We start from the raw sequence: 23,815 nt of genomic DNA, 5'->3' as shown, positions 1-23,815 counted from the left end.
GGGCATCTTAAACATTTTTGTTTTCAAAACTGTACAAGGTGCAAATAGTTCAAGTTTTTAGCTTTAAAATGGCTACTTGCACATCTCCATACGATTTTTCTACAATTTATGGTGATTTTTACAAAACTGCCTATCATTTCAAACAACAATCCGGACCAGTCTGTGATTATGGACTTTTTCACCCAAGTAAGAGGTCATTATAAATTGTGATAAAAATTATGAGCAAACTAGACACATTTTGTGAACTCTCAGAATTTACGGATCTAGTTTTTGACTTCGTATGATTTTTCCAAAACAGGGCAGAATTGCTAAATTTTGCCAACAGCATGTAAATATCATAACACTTTGTATTATGTTGAGCAAAGTGTATAATCATAAGTTTTAATGTTTGAATGTGTTTCCTAGTTAGTTTATCATTATGAACTGAAACTAAGACATTCATATTAAATATTATTCATTCATTTTGGAACACGTATTATTTAACTATAAAAAGTATAGTTTGAATATATTTATAACACTAATACATTTCCATAAAAGGGTTCATACATATTATATACATTTTAGATAAACTATAATAGGTATAGTTTATGATACATCACTCTACGCACTCGTACAAGAAGTGTACATTCATATAAGAAAGATTTCTATTCGCACACATTTCACGTAAGTTAATCTATGGTTTGATAAATTCACAACACTAATACATTTCCATAAAAGGATTCATACATATTACATACAATTTAGATAAACTATAATAGGTATAGTTTATGATACATCACTCTACGCACTCGTACAAGAAGGGTACACTCATACAAGAAATATTTATATTCACACACATTTCACGTAAACTTGTTATCCTATATTGTGAGTTTCTCTATTTTTCTTTCTCTCTCTCTCTCCCCGTACGTCCGAGTGCGGGATATAATTCCTGGTAGTTATAATCAGAATCTCCTTGAGGGAGAACGTGATACTTGTATATAGATCTATATTGGGTTTGACACCCCACACCTTTCTGCTAGCTACAGTTGGACCTGCAGGTCTACGGGTGACAAATGTCATTTTATTTTTCGCGACACTGAGAATGTCGTGGCAGGTTCACATAGTCATAGTATGATTATAACGACTCACATAGGGAACAATCCATAAGTTTACGGGATTTTATTTTTAAAACCTAAATGAGTTTTATGTCGATTTAAAATCACTTTTTATCTCTATGGGTACAAATACAAAGTGCCGGGTCTCTATACAAAGTTATATTGATATTAAAACTATTCTTCCTCTAGAATTGTTAGACTTCAACTATAGTCGCTGAGTGTATATGGTTGAGTCATATAAGAATTTAGTCTTGGTTGGCCTAGAATTGGTGGTGCCCGCCTCATCTCCTGTTCCTCGTTGGGTTGTGGACCTAGGGCAGACCCACTATATTCAACGTTTTATCTAATTTAAACCTTATATAACTTTTATACGCTGGACGATTATAGAGGAACTCTACGGGTTTACTCTAGGGTTCATTAATGCATCATGTAGGAATATTTCTATTCACACTTAACTAAGAAAATATTGGATTTTCTGGAAATCAAACTATTCTTCCTTTAGAATTGTTAGACTTCAACTATAGTCGCTGAGCGTATATGTTTGAGTCATATAAGAATTTAGTCTTGGTTGGCCTAGAATTGGTGGTGCCCGCCTCATCTCCTGTTCCTCGTTGGGTTGTGGACCTAGGGCAGACCCACTATATTCAACGTTTTATCTAATTTAAACCTTATATAACTTTTATACGCTGTACGATTATAGAGGAACTCTACGGGTTATTCTAGGGTTCATTAATGCATCATATAGGAATATTTCTATTCATACTTAACAAAGAAAATATTGGATTTTCTGGAAATCAAACTATATCGATTTTACAAGGAAAAGCAGTTTCTACTTCAAACAAAACTCTTATGAACTCACCAACCTTTGTGTTGACACTTTTTAAAACTACTTGTATTCTCAGGAAATCAGTGAAACAGGAAAACTTCATCGCTTTGAGGATGGGACGTTAAACCGTCAACAATTTATTTTGTCATCATAATGTAATTGCTTTTGAAACATATAAACATATACTTTGGTGTAACTTTTGCAATTATATATATGGTGGTTGTTTCTACTTTGAGCACTATTATACACGTTGTGATACTGTACATGAAGTCCTCCGCCCCCAGACGTTTCCGCCATCCTTGGTTTGGGGGTGTGACACGTGCAGATTTCCGATTCTTTTCCATTTCAAGCTTCAGGTCCTGCGGCCTCCGTGTGGCCAGCCCGCAGCCCGCGTGCCTTATCCCAAAAATTATTCTAGCTCTTCTGTTCACTCGAGGGAAAAATAAGGAAAATAAACGCGGCCTCTAGACAGCCCGCGCCTCGCCCGTGCTCCACACAAAAACTTGATTTCCCATAGATCTACCGGTCGGAATCCCACGAGACCACCACCATTATTCACCATTTTCCTCCTCTATAAACTCCCATGCTCTAGCCAACCCTCCAATTATGGTTATTTCCGCCCTTTCCTTAAGCATTGAGGATAATGCTTGTTCTTAAGCTTGGGGTGGGGCATTTCCTTTTTCTTTTACTTTTTCATGAATTTTTCAACTAGGTTTCATAACATTTTAGTTTTAAGCTAATTTGCATTCCTTTTTTTTTATATATATAAAATTTCAAAAAGATTTTATTTTCTCCTTTTCCACCTTTTATAATTTTGCATAACATTTAGCTTAGGGAATTATCATTCATGCATTTTTGTTGTCTGTTTATTCTCACCCTATTGGATGCCATGGAATAATTTCATAGTTATTGTATCATTATTGGTCCAGGATCTTTTTGCTATCTCACCCATCGAACCGGGACCACTAGTTGCAGTTCGGGACTTCATACTTGGGATCAGATGCTGGAAGCTTAAAGGGGTAAGTGATCATGGCCAGGTAGTTTCATGAAGAATTATGCATGCAATACTAACAACTGTAGGATATACTATATCAATGGATGTTTTTAGCCTTGCGGTCCATGCCGCTTAGAGGATCACACTTGATCATGTTTGAACTGTTAGGATGAAGCATTGGTTCTTGTCCCCGAGTAGAATCCATATCCGGTCTCTTTACATCACCATATCCTTTTTTGCAATTTTCTTAGGATTTTAGAGAGTCTTTTAGTCCACATTTGGATATTTTCATCATCTTTGAAAAATCACAAGTTTGAAAAGGAGCTTACATTACATCTTTATGCTCCACACATGGTCATTTTCACACTTAGGCCATTCGGATTATATCACTACCCTTTCGGTTCCACTTACACAGTTTTGGGAACCAAATTATGAGTAAAAAGGTTCTTCTTAAAAATTTTGATTGTTGATACATTACCTTCAAGTTTATATTAAAAGAGAGAGAGAGGGGGGAGAGAGAGAGAGAGAAAGAGAGATAGAGAGAGAGAGAGAGAGATAAAAAAGAATAGCATGCAAATTTCTAGCTGCAACTATCTTAAATAGGTGACCGGTTCAATTATTGAACAAATTTTCCAACATTTTGGTCACCCGATGGTTGATATTCATTTGTATAGGTTTTTTTTATTGTATATAGATCGATTTGTTTTTCGCAAATTGGTGATGTTAGGGAGACTATCGAGTCGGACACTATGGGAGGTTTGGGCCAACACTAAGTGAACCGATTCCTACAACAGTGCCCGAGCGATTAAATCCAATTACACATGAGAGTAGCCGGCAGACGTGAGATCAGAGTGTACAGTTACAAGAAGGGCTCCAAACAAGCCCATCCAGCTGCTTTCTCCCTACTACAAATGTTCTTCATTGTATGCATGTTTCATTGGGGCTACGATTGCTCATCCCTCCTGACTCACCTAAAGGATTTATCCTGGTTGTGGTTTATGGTTCCATTGTCATCGGATGAAAAATTTGTGAGGTAATAGCAAGATCAATTCTGACCATGTTGACTAACGGTGATCAGGTTCCACGGTTCTATCCATTCTTTTTATTTTCCTTAGGATAGTTCATCCCGAGTTCATTTTAGTCTTGTCTTACTTGATGACAAGTAAGGTTTAAGCGTGGGGCGATTTGATAGCTTCATTTTATTTACTTATTTTTTAGTTTTTAGCACATTTCATTTGCATTTTAGTTAATTTCCATGTATATTATCCTTTTTGTTATTTTTATGACCATTTCGGGTACTTTCTAGTTTCTTGAGCATTGTTGCAGATTTTTTGGAGACTAGCGGAGTGGGATTTTTGGGAGGCGATTGGACTTGAAGGGCAATGGGGATTTCGTGCTTGATGGCTATGGAGGTGATTTATAGAGTGGGCTTGTCAATTGCTTGAAGGCGTGGAAGTGTTGAACTTTAAATTTGAGAGGCACGAGAGAATTCTTGAGTGTGCAAGATTGATGTTTAGGAGTTTGCAGAAGCTTTGAGTGATGTGGAAAGACAAATTGGGTTCAAATTGAAGAAGTATTGAAGAAAAATGGGCTAGAAGCTTACACTCGAACTGGACCAATGGTTAAGCTGTGGGGGTCCAAATCTTGAAGAAGCCCAAAAACTATGTCATAGTCACGCAACCCGCATAAGGTTCCCCACGGCCCGTGTGGATTCCTTACAAGGGCAAATTCAGGATTTTGTCTAGAGCTCCATATTGGGAAGGTTGGTGTGCCTCTTCAGCCTTATTTTGGATGTCCGATTTTGACACTTTCTCTCTGGAGTTTGAAGCACTTTTGAAGGCCAAGAACACCTCAAGAATATCTTCTTTTCACGTCTTGATTATTGTAAAATGTTTGGTACAAGCTTTTCTAACTTTGTTTACTTGAGTTTAGCCATGCTTGGCTAAACAAATCTTGGTTGACTTTTGTTGAATCCTTTGAACTTTTGTCGAATATTGAAGAATCCATGAATTTGTGTTTGAATCTTTATGAATTTTTTTTTGTTTTAACATCTTATCATTGCTTGCATGTTTTTTTATTCATGAGTTTAAATGTGTTTGTGGTGAATAGTTGGCTAATTTCTTGATTAAGTAAAAGATCTTCAAATTATCAAGTAACAAGTAATTATTGTGTTAGTTTTACTTCACACAATCATAAAAACATTTTCTCCAACATGGTAGTGGAAGCTTTTGACTCCTCTTAGATTTGGTGACTTTTTGGTTCCTAATGCTAGTTGACTATTACTAATTATATGCTTATTGGAATTAGTGACTTTGATAAAGGAAATTGTTATGAGCTTCTCTAACCATTTCAACAACTAAGAAAAGTCTAGGTAATCTCAAGCTCCTTGGATTACTATAGCTAAATTAAGGGTTTAAATCAAGTATTGCATCATTGGATTTTAATGAAATGTTCATCAAAAAGTCAAAGTGAGGAAACCTTAAGTCAATCATCTCTCTCTTATTGATTTTACATCAAACTCTTGATTTTGTTGAAATTATCTATTTAAATATTAGTTTAGTTTTTAGTTTATTTTAAGTATTTCAATAGACCAAAACCCCCATTTTTTTTTATTATTTAACAAATATTTTTACAAAGAGATTTTCATTGAGTAACAAATTGAACCAACCTCCGTGGATGTGACCCTTTTACCACTATAAATTATTTTAGTGTAAAAGATTTAGGGTTATTAATTTTGTTAGCCTCGACAACCACCAATATTATAATAGTATAAGGGTTGAATTTTAAACTTTTAAAATTCTAGAGTTTAGAATTTAATGTTTCATAAATGAGACTTTTCAAATTCCAAAACTTGAGGGAAAGTTTTGAAACTCTTCAAAACCTTTTGAATTCTAAAACGTAGAATTTGAAGTTCCATAAATGAGACTTTTCAAATTCAAAAACTTGAAGGCGAGTTTTGAAACCTTTCAAAACTCTCTTGGATCAATTTGATAACAATTAAATTAATCATATAATTAACTTAATCACAAAATTTACCTAAGCTAATTTCATATAGCAAGATGATTCAAATTAAACTCTACAAATAATTAGTTTTTTTTTTTAACAAAATCAAGTAATTATCTTAGAATTTGACAATCATCATTCAAATGGATGATGACAATCATTACCTTATTAGAAAAAATGATTTTTCTCAATCAAAACAGTTTGCGGTAATGATCCTAATCCAATTCTGGCCAAAAACTCAAAAAACTGCAAACAGATGATCGAACTCGTCAAGCCAGGTAATGGACTCATCGAGTTGGCTCAACTTAGGATCAAATCGTCGAGTTCCCTCATAGGACTCTTCGAGTCCAGTAGTCAGAGGCAAAAGATGTAGTTTTTTCAGCTTTGCAAATAACACAATTGCATTAATATAAGAGAAAACACCCTAGGCTCTGTTACCATTGATGGTTTTTGAGCACCATAACATCCCTATGGTGCACATACAACCCTAATGTTTTGGATCTAAGTTTTCTCATGTTAGACATGCAATTTTTATTTTTCCAAAGCATGAACCCTGACTAGCATACAATTTGGTATTTAATACATAAAAACAAGTTAGGTGATTACCTCTTTGTTGTAGCTTGTAGAACTTGGGCTTATAAGAGATTGACACCTCAAATGTGATGCATCAAATAAGCCACAAACATCAAGAACAATGGAGGAAAATGAGGTCACACCCCCGAACCAGACGGCGGAAACGTCCGGGGGCTATCGTGACTCATTGAATACCATAACAGTGCATATACATGAAACATAACATTATACATCACCAACATTTGGAAATGATACAACTGGTAGCGTTTACATTCATTACATAGTTCAAAAATTACATTTAAAGAAAATAACTGTTTGATGCTACTTAAGCCACGGCAAAACGTCAGAAAGTACAAATCATCTTCACTTTATCTGTTACCTGAGAATACAAGTATTTTGAAAAACGTCAACATATGAAATGTTGGTGAGTTCATAAGTAGAGTTTGAAATCCAATGTGTTGTTTGAAAACCTTTAGAAAATCCGATATTTCCTAGAAATAGAATAGTGTAACAAAGTAGGTGATGATCCATGGGTATGCTTGTTTGAATTCTATAGATGTAAGCGTAAGAGTTATGAAATTCGACCGGAAATTTGTAATCGTTATTGAAATCCTAGGAAAACCCGACGTTTTCCTATCATTGTATCGTTGTATTCCGGAGGTATCGAGAATACAGAGAGTGGTGAAGTGTTGGGACATGCGTTAGTGAAAACGTCAAGTCAACAACCTTACAAGTGATCCTTTTGGGCGTCACTCGTAAATCTTCACGCGACTCGATCCTCCCGGACTTGTAAAGTCCCACGACCGGAGGGAAGAGAGAAGGTACGAAACCTTCGGGGTTTCCCCGCATCGTCCGAGACCAAATGCAATTGCGAAGGGCCCAAAGCCCAACTCGCAATCGTGAGTTACGGACTTTACTAGCAGCACTGAAGGACCCTTGGGGACTAGCAGCATGGTTGCCATTGAAAGTCCTTTTACGTTATGTCGGGTCGGTAAAACCCATCACTTCGTAAGAGAGAGAGACCTTCAGGCCTTAAGATCAGGTCGTTGGGCTAGCTAGGCTCAACAGACAAGATTTTACACTTTTGGGGCCCAAAGATGGTGCGTAGACGTCTGTGCACACTCGCATGTAATCGTAATCGTTATGGTTATGAATCGAAATGTCGTAACTTCGTCGTGTTAGTGATTTTGGATTTTTATTGGTTCGAGACCGAACCAATTCGTTTGACAACGACTTTTGGTATTGTAATATATTGTATTTCGTCGACAAGCGTGTTACCATCAAATGGTCAAATTGCATATCTTAACTAGCCTTGAATATTTTCTATTTTCAGCCCCTCCTTAATTGAAGAATTTACTCTTTTTACCCCTTTATTTAAAAACTTTCCGGTTTGGTCCTTAAATAAATTTTCTTGACATTTTTATACCAAAAATTATTGAAATGAGTATTTTCCAGCAAAATTATCATAGAAAACAGTTTAAGCCCTTGAAACTTCAGTTTTCTCGGTTATAGCCCCTATTTTTCGCAACTTTTACATTTTTGACCCGATTTGGAAAAACTTTACAATTTTGGTCCCTTTTAAATTTGGAAAGCATTTTAAACCTTTGAAAAGCATATGGAACACTTATAGTCCACTGTTTTACAGAAAAATGCAGTTTTGGCCCTCCAATTTAGGAAATTTCGCATATTGGGCCTTATTGGGCCGAAAATGTCATATTTAGCCCAATAAGCTTGGAATTTATGTTTTTAACCCTCTAAATAGCATATTTTCAGAAAAATACATTATGTAAACTGTTTTGGTTCATCTCACCCATCAGATTTCGAAAATTTTCATATTAGGCCCTTCAACTTTGCATTTTCAACAATTTGTGTCAAAAAAATGAGTTTTTAGCCCAAGTTAAGTGTTGTTAAGCTATTTAGCCATTTTCTTAGTATACTTTGCATGTGATAGTCTATTTTGTGCTATGATAAAATGTATGTCTCGGTTTTTAGCATATCACCCTAGATCTATCAATAAAATCATACAAAACATACATGTAAACATAGAAATCAACCACAACATACACATAATGATGGATCTTCACATTTTCTTGTATTCTACCCCATAAAAACTCATAAAAATCGAAAATAAGGGGATATGAAACTCACCTTGGGGTGTTGATTCGGTTTTGCAAGGAAAAATGGAAGGAAAATGAAGTGTTTTTGGCCTTAGCTCCCTTTGATGAAGATCTCGAGTTTTGAGATGGTTCTAGGATGCAAGATCACGATCTTTGCATAGATTAGGAAAGGATTTTGATAACGAAAGAATTTAAATCATAGATCTATGCATAATCTTACCTTAGATGAAGAATTTTGTGGAGATTTCCTCTTGAATGCTTCCTAGAACTCGAGATTTTTGAGTGGAGAGGGAGAGTTGTTCTTGAGTGATCTAGAGAGGATTTGAGAGATTTTTGTGTGTGTGTGTGGGTGTATGGCCGAGAGTGAGAGAGAGGAAGGAGTGAGATGATTTTTGAAGTGATACTTGCATGGGAAAAGGAAATATCTTGCATGGAGATCCTATGGACAATAATGAGGTGGCATACTTAAGTAAACTCTTCCTTATCTTCTTGGATTTGGGCCTTTGGGCCGAGATTTTTGAAAGGGAAAAGAAAATTTTGGGCTTTTTCCCTTAAGCCCAAAATTAGAGTTAGTTAGAGTGTGTTTTATGCTTAAAAGAATGTAGTATGATTTTTATATTATTATTGGACTAGTTTAGGTTATTCATGGTTCAAAGCTTTCAATTCATTTCATTATAGGCCCAACATGGCCCAAAATGTTGAAATAAATTAGTGTGGGTCCAATTAGAGCCCAATTAGGGTTCTAAGCCCATGATAGTCTAATTGGAAGCTTATTGGTCCGTTTGGATCCAATAAGGAGGTTCTAGTCCAAAATAGACTTAACAAGAACTTCTAGGGTTTTCCAATTGTTTGGTGACTATTTGTAGTACTTGCAGGAAGTATTTGCTTGAAGTTTTTGATTCACATTAGCTTGAATGTATAGACTACATGACACAAAATTTCCAGTTGTGACATCTTGGAGGCACCAAAATCGGCTAGCTTCTTCTTAGAATACATTTGTATCCGATTTTAGGGCTTAGGGGTTACATTTATAGTGTAGAATTCAAAGGGTCACTTTTAAACCCTAATTCATTCACTTAGGCTTTTAATCCAATAATTCATTTGGACTAACACTTCATGGACCCTCACATAAGCTTAAATCATTAATAATCAATCATGGATCATTAGCCCAAACTATATGTATCACTGATTTACATAATCAGACCACGTTAATTTAATTAGTCTCTTTTGATCACTAAATTAATTCCAAATTAATTCTTGATCAATACCTATTAATTAATATGATTTATCAATCAATATATTATACTTACAATATATTAATAAGTTACAAATAACCTCTTTCTCAAATATCCATCCTATCAAATTGCTCCGGTGAAGGCAACCCAAATAGACCATGCTACTATCGGGTCAAGTACATACCAATTATAGTTATGAGCTTAGACACCTAATCCAACAGTTATCATCGGATCCTAGTAGTAAGACGTGTTGGTGTATCCCAAGGCATTACTTGTGGCTTTTGAAGCATTGTGAGTATTTACAACCCGTATTTTTGGTTTTTAATGTTTTGGGGTGGAAAAGCATTTCTTAAACTATTTATGTTTGTTGTATTTATCTTGACTTTTATCAAACTTGGTTGCTATGTTTTTCTATGTATGTTTATGTACTTTGATTCATGAGGCTTATACAACATTAAGTCCCTGGAATGTTTCACATAACTTATTAACTCTTTTGAACCGATGGTCATTATGGATAGCGCTATTAGGAGGTAGAAAACTTCTCATTCTCACAGTTAGCTGAGTGCATTTTACCATTTCTATCTATCTGAGCTATATATATGGATCTCTATAGGGCACCCCTCGGTTTTAGGCTTGGGTTATGAACTCATAATTTGTTCCTTATAGATATATGTACTTTATTTCTCATATTGGCAAAGAACTTTATTTCTCATAAAAATAAACCTTATATCTTATTTTGGCAACGTACTTTATTTTTCTTAATGACAACAACTTGTTTACTTATTTTAGCAATGTACTTTTATTTATGAAAACTTTTATCAAAACTTTGATTATGATACGAAACCACATTTTTGTAAACCTGTGAAATCACTAACTATTTCTATAGTTGACGCTCATTTTATATGCTTTTTCAGGGAATAATTAGTAAGTGGTCAAAAGATTCATCATCATAAGTATGTTACATCAAGTGGAAACTGTTTTTGTGTTTTTCGCTTTTGAACAATGATTTTTATTTTGAGACTTGTCTTTGATGTGTTTTTAAACATGTATTGTAAACTATAAATGTTTTTATGATGGTGATGTATCTTTAACTTTTGCTATGATAACGTTATGGCTGTCATGCTTCGTTTTTCCGCTTTAACGAGGTGTGACAACACTACAGGCCGAGTTTTTTTTAGCATTTTTTGCAGCATTTCTAACTACAAATAAAACAAAAGATATTACCAACATATCATAATAACATTTTTATTTTTAAAAATTACCAAAATATAAATTGCCAACATATCAGACTATAACTAACATATCATTATAGCATTCTATTTTCTAAATACACTTAAACATACATAATACACAATATTGCATATACATTATAGCGTTTTACTTTTTTTTTTTTTCACTTTTCCATTAAAGCATTGTACTTTCCAAAAATTACCAAACTACAAAATACCAATATATCAAACTATAACCAAACTACATCATACATAATATTGCTTATACATTATAACATTGTACTTTTTTTTCCATTATAGCATTATACTTGCCAAAAATTACCAAACTACAAAGTACCAATATATCAAATTATAACCAAACTACATCCTACACAATATTGCATATACATAATAGCATTGTAATTTTTTCATTTTTCCATTATAGCATTGTACTATATACTAAACAAACAATTAGCAACATATCGTTATAGCATTCTACTTTATAAATAAGGCCATGATGATTATAGCATCCTAATTTTTTTTCGTTTTTCCATTATAGAATTGTACTTTTCAAACGTAGAAGGTTTATGCTCGATGCATTTGATTTGGCCGCATCGAGAACCCAATATTCTTTCAAATTTTTTTTTTATATCATTTGGTGTTAGACCACTTGCTTCAAAAGAAGCTTGGGTTTGTTAATTGATCTCTTGAAGTAAAGCATTTTGTATTTAAAAAAAATGATAAACATAATAAAAATTAGATTACTATATACCCCTTGACGATATAAACATTTATATGAAAAATACAAATTAAACACTTTGGTATTGTTACTCGACTGTAGGACTACTAAATACCCCTTGACGATCAGTACAAGTCTTACAAAATGCCTCGGTTTGGGTGATGTTCTATTTAACATTAAAAATTAGATTAATTATACTTTAAATAAACAGTTAAATATATCATAATTTGCTTCTTTGAAATAGGCATTGCTATACAAGCACGATCCCCCTCTGTTTACAACTTGTTGTTGTGCACAAACTCCATTGTTTGACGTTGAACGCTTTATAAACTCGTGCATTTGAAAATGTTCGACTGCTTGTGCCTAATTTTTATGTGACATGCCCTGGGGGGTGGGGGGGGGGATGATGGTTGGATAATGTCATTGGGATATCTGCAAGCCCCCTCCCCCCCCCCCCCCCCCCCAACATTCTGAAAATAAGTATGCACTTTACTTTTTCAACCTCTGTAAATTTTTATAGAGTCGCATCAATGCTTCACAACAATTGAACACACTCGGGATCCAAGTTAACCTTATCCATATCAAACTTATTCTACAAATACAAAAATGTTAGTTAATTAAATACCAATCACAACTAAACTTAAAATATCATCCAACTTACCTGTAGATACATGACTATGGCATTCCTTAAAGAGGGGTAAACATTGTCCCATTCTGATATGCTGTAAGGGATGTTCATACACATATACCTCCCAATCTCATGAGTAAACTAATTATCATGATTCCCGACAGGGGAGTATGTGAGCTCCCTATCGAAATCCAAATCCACGGGCTTTCCCTTGTTTTCCCGTATCATCTTTGATAGTTAGATGTTTTTTTGATAGACCTCTTCTTTTTTTAGGAAGCTCAACTAAAAAATATAATTAAAAATATTAGTCACGATAGCTTATAACAAATGAGTATAAATAGATAATAAATATTAGTCATAATAAGACCTACCAGCCCGCTCATGCTATCTGCGACTAAAGCCTCCTGGAGGTGGTGGATTCCCAACTCCATCACCTTTTTGTGTCTTGTGGAAATGTTGAATGGAACAATTCATTAAGTTGATCAAATGAAATATCAGTCCCTTTATTGTTGATCTTGATATGCATCAGCTTTGCTAAAAAATCAAGGGAAAAAACGTACAACTATGATATAACTTGGTTTCAAATGGCTTTAACAACTGTTCAAAAACATCATTGACATCACTACCCCCTATATTCGAGGTTCCTTCATCGTGGTTGTTATCATTTTCTCTTGACTCCTACATAACATCGTCGATAACATCAACTATCTCGTTACTTGGCGCTACAACATCTACAAATGGAGGAATTAAAGGTTCACCATGATATGTCCACGTTTTGTACGACCGACTAAAACCATATATACAAACATGACGTCTCATTTCTTTTGGATCCATGAAGTAATGGTTATCACATTTCTCACATAGACATCTTGTTTCACCTTTACTATCTAGGTGTGATATAAATCTCTCGACAAAAGAGTCGAGTCCTAGCTGGAACTCGGGAGATTGAAGATGTGGATTAGTAGTGCAACTTTTATCAACATACATTATGCAACTAAAACAAATTTTAGGGTTTATGGTTTACTCTATGGGAAACAAAAATCAGATAGGGTATTCATAAAGTCGATGATTCAAAAAGTATCCCCGACATGGGAATAAATAATTGGAAATGGATAGAGTATTCATAAAGGTAGGTTTCTAAACCCATTTTTTGAATACTTCATCTCATATGTGAATGTGTATTACATAATTGTCTATTTAAAAAAACTCAGCAACATTTCCCTTTAGCTCCTTAGTGTGTGTGTGTGTATGTGTGTGTGTGTGTATATATATATATATATATATATATATATATATAAACACACACCCAAGGAGCAAAGAAAAATGACAATCAAATCTTTCTTAAACAAACAACCTTGTAATACATGTTTACATCCAAAATGAGATAAAGTATTCAAAAAGCAGTCCCAAAATGGGGACAATCTGAAATTAATTTCTAAATGAATTTCGGGCGAATATTTCTAGTTTCATGATGATTACGAAGAAGACATGTAACCGAATAGAATTTGGAAGATTTTTTTTGTCATTTATAACATCTTACTTTTGTATATTTTTCCTTTTTATGGAATTTGATTTTGTTTTAAGTTTTTCTATAATAGCGTTATACTTTAAATATTATATTGTTTTTTTTCTATCTGAGCATTGTACTTTTAAATATATATATATATATTTTATTTCTAATATCATATTTTATCCTATTATAGCATTGTACTTTACAATATTTTTGTTATGTATTACAATTGTTTTTGTTTTAAGTTTTCTATAATAACATTGTACTTTAAATATTATATTGTTTTTTCTATTTGAGCATTGTACTTTTGCATATATTTTATCCTATTACAGCATTGTAATTTACAATATTTTATTTATTTATAGTATTTGTTTTTGTTTTTTCATTCTAATATTCTACCATTTTTTCATTTTTTCCATTATAGCATTGTATTTTTGAAATAAGCCCTTAAAAGTTAAGTGATGTTCCAATCAATATATACACACATATAAATACAAATGCACATATTGCATATACATACAAATGCACTTTCCATTATAGCATCCTACTTTTTTTTTTCATTTTTTCCATTATAGTATTGTACTTTCCAAATACACTTAAATATACAAATACACATATTGCATATACAAAAATAATGCACTTTCTATTATAGCATCTTACTTTGTTTTTGTTTTTTTTTTTTTCATTTTTTTCATTTTAGCATTGCAGTTTCGAAATTACATATAACTACACAAACTACATATTTAAATTTCTATACATACAAATATAATTACATTTCTAGTTCAATTTGTACTAATAGTGGAATAGTAGTCAAAACAAGGATATCACAACGAGTGATCAAACTATACTTGAAAGTTCTATGTATAAAAATAATTTTCATCTATAACATTATAGTTTCTAAATTGCATACAAATACACAAACTACATATATAATTTTCTATACATAAAAATACACATAAAAAATAATATTTTTCAATATAGCATCCAACTTTGTTTTTTTTCATTTTTTTTATCAATAGCATTATAGCATCTAAATTTCATACAAACACACAAACTACATAAATACTTTATATATATATATATATATATATATATATATATATATATATATATATATATATATATATAATTACACATATACAAATATAATACACATTCCATTATAGCATCATACTTTGTTCTTTTTTTTTTTTTCATTTTTTTCATTATATAATTGCAGTTTCCATCCACATGCAAATATTTAAAAAAATCAACATATTACACATATACATGTATCGTAGACACACACACACACACACACACACACACACATATATATATATATATATATATATATAATACACTTATACATACATCATACACACAAAAATACACATCACACATACACAAAATCAAAAAATTATATATATATATATATATATATATATATATATATATATATATATATATATATATATATATATATATATATAAACTAAAAAACAACCTTTTCTGTGGTGGCTCTGGTGATAAATTGGTGGTGGTAGTGGGGATCTTCAAATTTCGAGAAGCAAACTCAGAATGTCAAAATTCCTTCAACCAACATGTACATTTTGTGGGGGAGAGGAGAAATCGAAAGGCAAAAGAGAAAAAGAACAAAAAAAAACTCACAACAGCTAGTTGTTGTCAGAAATGGGGTGGAATCACCGCTATAGAATAGCGCCAGTGATAAGGTACGTAGCCGGTGATTCTGTTTGGGTCGCCGATGTCTTAGATGCTGATGGAAGCTTTTGAAATTTGTTAAAGATCGTTGTAGTGGCAGAAATTTTCAATGCGAAGGAAAATGGGAACGCATGACAAAATTGTGAAAGAAGAAAGTTATTATCTATGACGAGCATTAGCAGCAATGAGTATTAGCGGCCACGGCTAGAAATTGCTGCGATGGGACGCGTAATAATAACGACATCATTTGAGGGAATGTTTGACACTATTTTTTTGGGTATTAGTGGTGACAATGTCGCTGGTTGTAACCTCCCGTTTTCACAACCAAAAAAATCATTTTTATTAAGGTAAAACTCAACAATATTAAAATCCATATTAATAAAACCATTTGTCCAAATTACATTTGTTTAAAATCAAAGTAATATAATAATGCGGAATCTTCATTTTTGCTGATGAATGTGTACATTTACGCTTTCACCTTCTCATAATAATCGATGATACCTGAAAAGCATTAACAACTGGATAAACACGAAGCTTAGTTAGTTCCCCTAAAATATCCATACAACACAACATAATAAGAAGCTATGGGTTATCAGTAACCTTGGGGATTATCAGCAATCCAGTGGGCTAACAACATACCTTGTGGATTAACAACATGTTTAGGGGTTATCAGCAACCCTGAGAAGTATCAGCAATCCCAAAATATCAGCAATGCAATACAGACAAAGCAGCAAACAACAATAAAGACCTAGCTGGTCACAGACATAAATAACATACAAGTAAAGTAGGGAGAAGACTCACTACCGCTTACTTGACCCCTCACCACACACTACTCCACTGCCAACAAATCTCCATGGGATGTGTAGTCATAAGTAATTAGAGGTGAGATAGCCACCCAAACATATGATCATGCTCTAAAGCCACAACCAAACAAGGAATAAACAAGAAATCCTAGATCAAGAGTTCTCAAGCTATCCTACATGGCTACATATGACCCTTAGGGTATTCCACTAGATGATAACCAACCTACTATTACTCTGACCAGTATACCACTACTGTTGCATCCTAACACATAAGGATATAAATATATCTAACAACTCACTACAACGCATTAACATCCTATACACAAGGATAGATAACCAAAACTAGTTAGCCTGTATTGGTGCCTTCGATCCACGGGTACGGTGAGAAAAACTCACCTGAAACGAAGAACCCAGAAACACTGCAACACGCTCTCCTTTCTGCGCCGCTTGCTCCCAAGAGCCCTTTAGCACCAAAACATAGAGGAATCTAATCAACATCCCAAATCCTACAAGTTTGACCTAAAATCAAACTGGTCAAAGAGTCGAGGATCAACAAAAATGAACAGTCAATAGCCCCTTATGACGTGAAAGTCTATTGGTCAATTCGTGAGCCACTAAAAGATCAATTAGTCACGATCATTCGATCTTCACGATGTGACATCCATCATCTCATGTCGTAAGAACTGTCTGAATGACATTTTAATGACTAAAACCCCTTAATCCATTAAGCCACAAATCCACCTCCTCCAAAAGGTTTCCTAACATCCCAAAAACCATAAAAATTGATTCTTTAAGGTCTTGCATGTCCAATGCAAGACTTGAGCTCAAATTAGGGCATTTATGAAGAATAGGTGGTCAAAACCTCAAGTATGAGCTCAAACATCACCCAAACTTCATATCTACCACATATAATCACCAAGGAACTCTAACGACCCATAAAGTTGTTAACTTTAAGGAGTCCTAATACTCTAACTCATCTAACCATGGATAATTATGCATAAAACCTTAGATCTAGCAACAAGAAATCATAAATCTAGAATCTTGGTTACTCACAAAGGTCTAGAGATGTTGCTAGTCGATGCAAATGAAGCTTCCAAGCTAGATCTATGCTCCAAAGGTGATCCCTTCTTCTTCAAGCCACCAAAAGCTCAAGAATCACAAGGAGAGGCTAGGGTTAGGGTTTTTCTATGTTTGAGGATGAAGGAGGATGGGAATGAACCCTAAAAATTGATGGGATTTGAGCATAGAAAATAATCCTATGTGTACATGCAACCCTAATTGTTGGATCTATTTTTCTCTATTAGATATAAAAGCATTGAACTCAAAAAACGAGAAAACCTAACATGATTCTACTATTTTCAAAATCAAAAAAATAGGGATTAGAGCACATACATGTATTGTTATATTGTAATAACAATGGATGCCTTGAAGATATTGACTTTGAGAACAAGTGTCACAAGTGTAACACCTCTAATGGCTCACAAACACACTATGCAAGAGGATGAGAGGAGAGAAGAGGGAAGTTGCTCAAAGTTTCAGATCTTCTAGAGTTTCATAAGGATGGCCACAACCTAAAGGGGGAAGCTCCTTTTATAGTTAAGGTTTCTTAGTCCCAAAGCTAGGGTTTGTAGGTGGAAACCCTAATTTCCAGCTTAAGGCCTAAGCAGCCCATAAACACCTTTTCTCAAGACTTTGGACGAAAATCCTTAGGGCCTCCCTAGAATTTTCAACCAACCCTATATAGGGTGATCCAAGAGCCCAAACCAAAACTATTAACTAATTACAAAACAACCCCTGTACTTTTAATTAATTTCTTTAATCCCAAAATTAATTCCAAATTAATTTCTGATTAAATATCAATTAAATAACATGATTTATAATTAATATATTATTTTCATAATACATTAATAAATCATTTTATATACTAATTTATTATTTAAAATAATAAATTCAACATCTTTCCCCAAAAATCATCCTGTCATGTTACTAGTATGAAGGCAACCCAAAAGGACTGTGCTACCATCAATTCAAGTACATACCAATTATAGTTATGGGATCAGATACCTAATCCAACAAAAGTGACTTAGAGGGGCTTACGACAGTGATACCAACGAAGGGGCTCGACGATGAGCTTGGTATCCAGGGGTGGTTTGGTTACATGTGTCTCAGCTAGGATGGTCACAAAATCTTAAAGAGTTCGAGTGGATCCGTTCCTTTTTTCTTCCTCTTTCTCTCATGTTTTATCTTTTGGGGGTTCTTGGGAGTAATAAGCACACCATGCCCCTTAAATGTTTAATGGTGTAAGGTGGTGAGGTGGAGGTTCCATGACGTGGGGGTGTAGACAAACCATGCCCTATAGTTTTGTAATAGAACTCTCTTGATGAAAATTTTGTGAAAACCTTTCAACTTCTACTAAACTTTTGGTTTTGAATATTAGATTCACGAGCAAATACTCACATCTAATCTTATTATTATAATATTCACTTGCTTCAATTTATTTTTTGGTTGTGCAACTCAATTCAAGATCGTCATACGGTGCAAGTGTTTGAGAATATTTATGCCCTTCAAATGTTTAATGGTGTAAGGTCATGAGGTGGATGTCCGATGGTGTGGGGGTGTAGACAAACCATGCCCTATAATTTTATAACAGAACTCTCTTGACGAAAATTTTGTGAAATCCTTTCAACTTCTACTTAACTTTTGGTTTTCAATATTGGATTCACGAGCAAATACCCACATCTAATCTCAAGATTCTAAATAACGTAAGGTATGACTTGCCGACAATGTCAAACATCAACTTCTAATCTCAAGATTCTAAATAACATAACTCTCTTGACACAAATTTTATAACAGAACTCTTTTGATGAAAATTTTGTGAAATCCTTTCAACTTCTACTTAACTTTTGGTTTTCAATATTGGATTCACGAGCAAATACCCACATCTAATCTCAAGATTTTAAATAACTTAAGGTATGACTTGCCGACAATGTCAAACATCAAGCTCTTTTGAGTCATGACGAGCCATGTTGTTTGTAAAGCGTGACTTAAGACGTCAATTTTGTATACAATTAATAACTTTACATATATATATTTTTTACTATTATTCATTTATATATATATATATATATATATATATATATATATATATATATATATATATATATATATATATATATATATATATATATATATATATGACTTAAGAAGACATTTTGTCAAAACTTTGTGACAAGTACAAGACTTGGAGCCATATCGAGCTTTTTAGAACATTATGACTAATCTTATTATTATAATATCCACATATGCATCTTTTTTTTTGTGCGATTTAATTCAAGATCATCATATGGTGTAAGTTTTTGGGAATATTTATGTAGGTGATTAATCTCATATTGAAAAGAGTTTGAAAGTACTATTTAGGGGGTGTTTAGCAATGGAGCTTATTATCTTATTATCGGTTCCAAACCACTAAAAGCTAAAAAAGTATTTGGATAAAAACATCTTATATAGTGTTGACAAACCACTAATAAACCATTTTTTCATTAGTTATCTCTTTCTGACTTATTAGTTTATAAGCTAACAAGCTATAAGCTAACAAACAATAAACTTTTTGGTAGATTCTTCTTAAGTATCTTTAACTAATCTAATAAATAAATTTTAAGTTCTAAATGTGCCAATCATTTTAACATTCAACTACATTTGCTTTTATCAGTAACTTCTAAAGCTGATATTACCAGGAACGAGACTACACTATGGGTCATTTGACCCACCTAAATTTAAAAGATTTATTATATATTATATACCAAAAAAATTTGAACCTACCTAAAAAAAAATTAAATGACCTACCTTATGTTGGAAAAAAGATGCCTTGTTTAAAAGAAAAATTGATATCTTAAAAAAACATTTTTGATTCAAAAACATATATTTACCATCTATAGTTACTCAAAAATCAACCAACTAAATTAAAATATGTGAGATTATAAATAACAAGATAGGAAAAACTTTAAAATATTTTTATGCTTGGTAGCTATGATTTAGTTAGACAAGTTAAAATTCAATTAGCCGCATCGCTTTTTTATTATAAATTGGCTTATGCATTTGTTTTTAAAATTTTAATACATATATTTATCAAAATCTGTTTTTTGAAAGGAACGATTGGTCCGGTTGAACTGTTTTTTTTTCTTCGCAAATCAGCCAATTCCCCTGTTTGCTAACAAACTAATTTTTGAGATAAAAAAATAGTAACTTGAACGGTTATCAGTTCAACATGTCGAAACAGGTCAAACTACTAGTGTGGTCCGGTTTTTAAATCCATGCTTGTATCAGTTGGGTTGAACTTTTTTAGTGAACCACATTATTTTTTATTCTTGGTCCTAATCCATTTCCTATATGTAATATCTATGTTTGTTCACATGACTGAACTAATTTCAGAAATATAAGTTAATATAAAAGACTTGGATTCTGTTTTATCATCATGCAACTGTATTTCCAACATTCAAGCAAATTCAAACACTTCAATTAATATGCATATTGAGTACATTACTAAGCCTCCACAAGATGGATACACCATAGTAATATTTCTTCTTATCAACCTCAGAGTTTGTGTACCCAGTACACTGCATAGCTTGAGATGGCTACCGAGACACAGCTACAAGCTGCAAGTTAATGGAGAGTTTACTGTTCATCCAAAAATTCAAGCTCATTATATGCAACAATAGGAAGTAACAATGTACCATGGAATAGACCATTTCTTCTCACCTAGACCGAATAGTATCATAGACCGAATATATTCTCTACAACATAAAAGGCTCTGAGTAAATCTCGAATCTTGTGGTACATGATAGTTGAGGCTCCTGCAATGATCAATATGGCAATGTATATAAACAACAATCTTTACGTTCATGTACATCATATATATATATATATATATATATATATATATATATATATATATATATATATATATATATATATATATATATATATATATATATATATATATATATATATATATATGCTACTGTAATCAGTATGTTTGTGAGCATCATACCTGTGATGTAGAAGATGCAAATGGAGCATTTAGGCCTTGTTTTTGTTGAGCATCACGAACTACTTTGCGCATATTGTCAAGTAAATCTCCATATGTTAATGTACGTGCACTTTGCACAGCTTGGATGAAGCTATAAGTCAATGCACCAATGGAATTACCTGTGAAAGCCTGCATGTTAATGAAGCTATATGTTAATGTACGTGCACAGGACCTTGAGTAAATGTTAGCTAGTAGGAAGCTACATAATTATTGTACATGGAAATTACGTTGTTATAAGACAGAACAAGTTCTTAAATGGCAAAAATTAGATAAATATACGGACCGATGTATCTGCTGAATTTTGATGGTCATCACAGGCACTAATACATATTGCTTTTCCACCGCGAGTACCCCCATATGAAGAAGCATGTGAGGGATGATGTTTGTCCCACTTATAGAATCCTCCGCTTCATGAAAAGGTAAATGTGAGGATTCGTATTTTTCAAAAAACTGCGACTATTTATATAGTATTAAGTTGTGACTGTTGTTCGTATATATAATACCATGAATACTAACCGGTCAATCTCACAAAGAAAAGGAAGGTCAAGAAGAGTTCCACTAAAGCAAGTGTCCATGATACTGTGAAGTATTACTCCATGAGGTAGCGGCGCTACAATGGTGGCATTGATCTCATCATCTAGTATCTTCCCAGATTGCCTATAGTCAACAGGACATAAAGCTTCATCATACCCATCTTTTTCATCTCCATTGTTATCAGGCACATGAGAGCCATGTCCTGCATAATAGAACACCAATGAATCCCCGGAACAGCAATCTTTCGTGAGCCACTCCATTGCCATCAATATGTTGCGTCTTGTTGGGGTCCTGGTGGGGTCTGGTTCTTCTTCTGCAGAAAAGTCAAACTAGTCGAGAGAGAGAGAGAGAGAGAGAGAGAGAGAGAGAGAGAGAGAGAGAGAGAGAGAGAGAGAGAGAGAGAGAGAGAGAGAGAGAGAGAGAGAAACCTGTGAGGATGCGGATGGAACCATTTGGGAAACCCAATTTCACCAATAATTGATGCATGCTCATGACGTTATTTATACTGGCAGCTAGTGACTTCGGGTGACCTTTGTAGGTCACGCCACACAGCACCGCCTTCTTCTTCTCATGAACCTCCGGTGATTGTTGGAAGTTGTTGTTATGCATCATAGGAGACCACGTCTGCGGTTCAGGGTAGCCATAACCGTAACCATACACAGCCGGAGACTGTGGTGGAGGGCTATCATAACCTCCACTGTAGATTAATGGCGGTGGCTGTGGGCTGTAGGTACCAGAACCATACACCGGTGGAGCGTAATAACCTCCATATGCTGGTGGTTGTGGAAGCTGTCCATGGACGCTATTGTAGTAGTTGTTGTTTGAACGTGTATTGGCATAGCCATCGATAAACTGGAGCATCCCAGGGACAATACGATGACTAGTTCTTTTGTTGGGCTTGGTGATTGTATAGCAGATGGGACAACGTCTCCCAGGTGCTACTGTCACGTAATTGTAGCACCCTTTGCAGAGTTGTTGAGTTTCCATATTTGTTTGTTATCGAATTTGCATATTTTGCAAGGTCGAATGAAGTGCCCATTTTATAGGCTGAAACATTTAGTGACAACCACATAAGCTGCTTGGCCTTATGCTTTATACCAAAAACTTATTTTAGTCATACAAAATGAGAATATATTCCATCATGCATGGGTGAGCAAATTGGGAAGGAAGAACCAGATTCACACTTCAATGTTCCTTTGGGTGTGAGATCAGATTCTTTCTTTGAGTGGTTCTACGTTTCCTATTACTGCATTTTGAGTTTTGCCCAATGGACAATTACATTTCTAGTGCTGATTCTTATCAACTAACTCTTCTATGCATGGCAAATCACTATCATAAGTATTCATAAACTTGTTTCTTGCAAGACTTGACCTCCCGTATTCTTGTTGGTGGATGTTATTATCGGAGAATGTACCAACGGAAGGCTTGTATAGTTTAATGTAATGATTGAATAAAGTGGAATGTGTAGCTGTCATTTAATTGATTAACTCACTTAGCGATTCAATGGATATGACGTTATTCTGTTGGAAAAAAGAAAACTTATGTTAACAAATAAATAACTTTCTAAAAATAATTTTATTAAATTAATAATTGATTCTTTATTTTAAATTTCAAATTTTAAAATTTCTCTCTTGAATTATATTAAATTAATACGATTAGATTAAAAAATAAAATAAAATTAATATAAATTATAAAATGATATAACTCCACGTATTTATTTAAATAAACGATTATAATTTTATATAACTTAAAAAATATCTCTTA

The 23,815-nt window shown here is 33.6% G+C and overlaps 1 protein-coding gene across 3 annotated transcripts; it reads right to left on the bottom strand.

Annotated features, from left to right (window-relative positions):
• Positions 1 to 20,922: 20,922 nt before the first annotated feature.
• Positions 20,923 to 23,083, bottom strand: LOC145047491 (metacaspase-3-like). Of its 3 annotated transcripts, none has more exons than XR_013682253.1 (6): positions 22,480 to 23,083; positions 22,034 to 22,364; positions 21,801 to 21,924; positions 21,479 to 21,646; positions 21,162 to 21,281; positions 20,923 to 21,083 (listed from the first exon to the last, which is right to left on the bottom strand). XR_013682253.1 is itself a non-coding variant. In XM_078995767.1 (6 exons), the coding sequence occupies exons 1-5, from the start codon at positions 23,036 to 23,038 to the stop codon at positions 21,222 to 21,224; spliced, it is 1,242 nt and encodes a 413-aa protein (XP_078851893.1). In that variant the 5' UTR covers positions 23,039 to 23,083; the 3' UTR covers positions 20,923 to 21,105; positions 21,187 to 21,221. The 3 variants fall into 3 exon arrangements, 2 of the variants coding, with proteins under 2 accessions (XP_078851893.1, XP_078851892.1); XM_078995767.1 differs by having other exon boundaries at positions 20,923 to 21,105; positions 21,187 to 21,281; XM_078995766.1 differs by having other exon boundaries at positions 21,187 to 21,281.
• Between the last annotated feature and the right edge of the window lie 732 nt (positions 23,084 to 23,815).

Source organism: Lactuca saligna, chromosome 5 (assembly GCF_052625555.1).
Source record: "Lactuca saligna cultivar CGN05327 chromosome 5, ASM5262555v1, whole genome shotgun sequence".
NCBI lineage: Eukaryota > Viridiplantae > Streptophyta > Magnoliopsida > Asterales > Asteraceae > Lactuca > Lactuca saligna.
Note: the sequence above shows the minus strand (reverse complement) of the source record. Positions and strands in the feature narration are given on the sequence as shown.

Coding starts and splice junctions, on each gene's coding strand:
- LOC145047491 (XM_078995767.1), bottom strand. CDS start 23,038: ATGGAAACTCAACAACTCTGCAAAGGGTGCTACAATTACGTGACAGTA. Junction 22,365..22,479: donor TTCCATCCGCATCCTCACAG/GTTTCTCTCTCT, acceptor ACTTTTCTGCAG/AAGAAGAACCAGACCCCACC. Junction 21,925..22,033: donor TTTCTTTGTGAGATTGACCG/GTTAGTATTCAT, acceptor CTTTTCATGAAG/CGGAGGATTCTATAAGTGGG.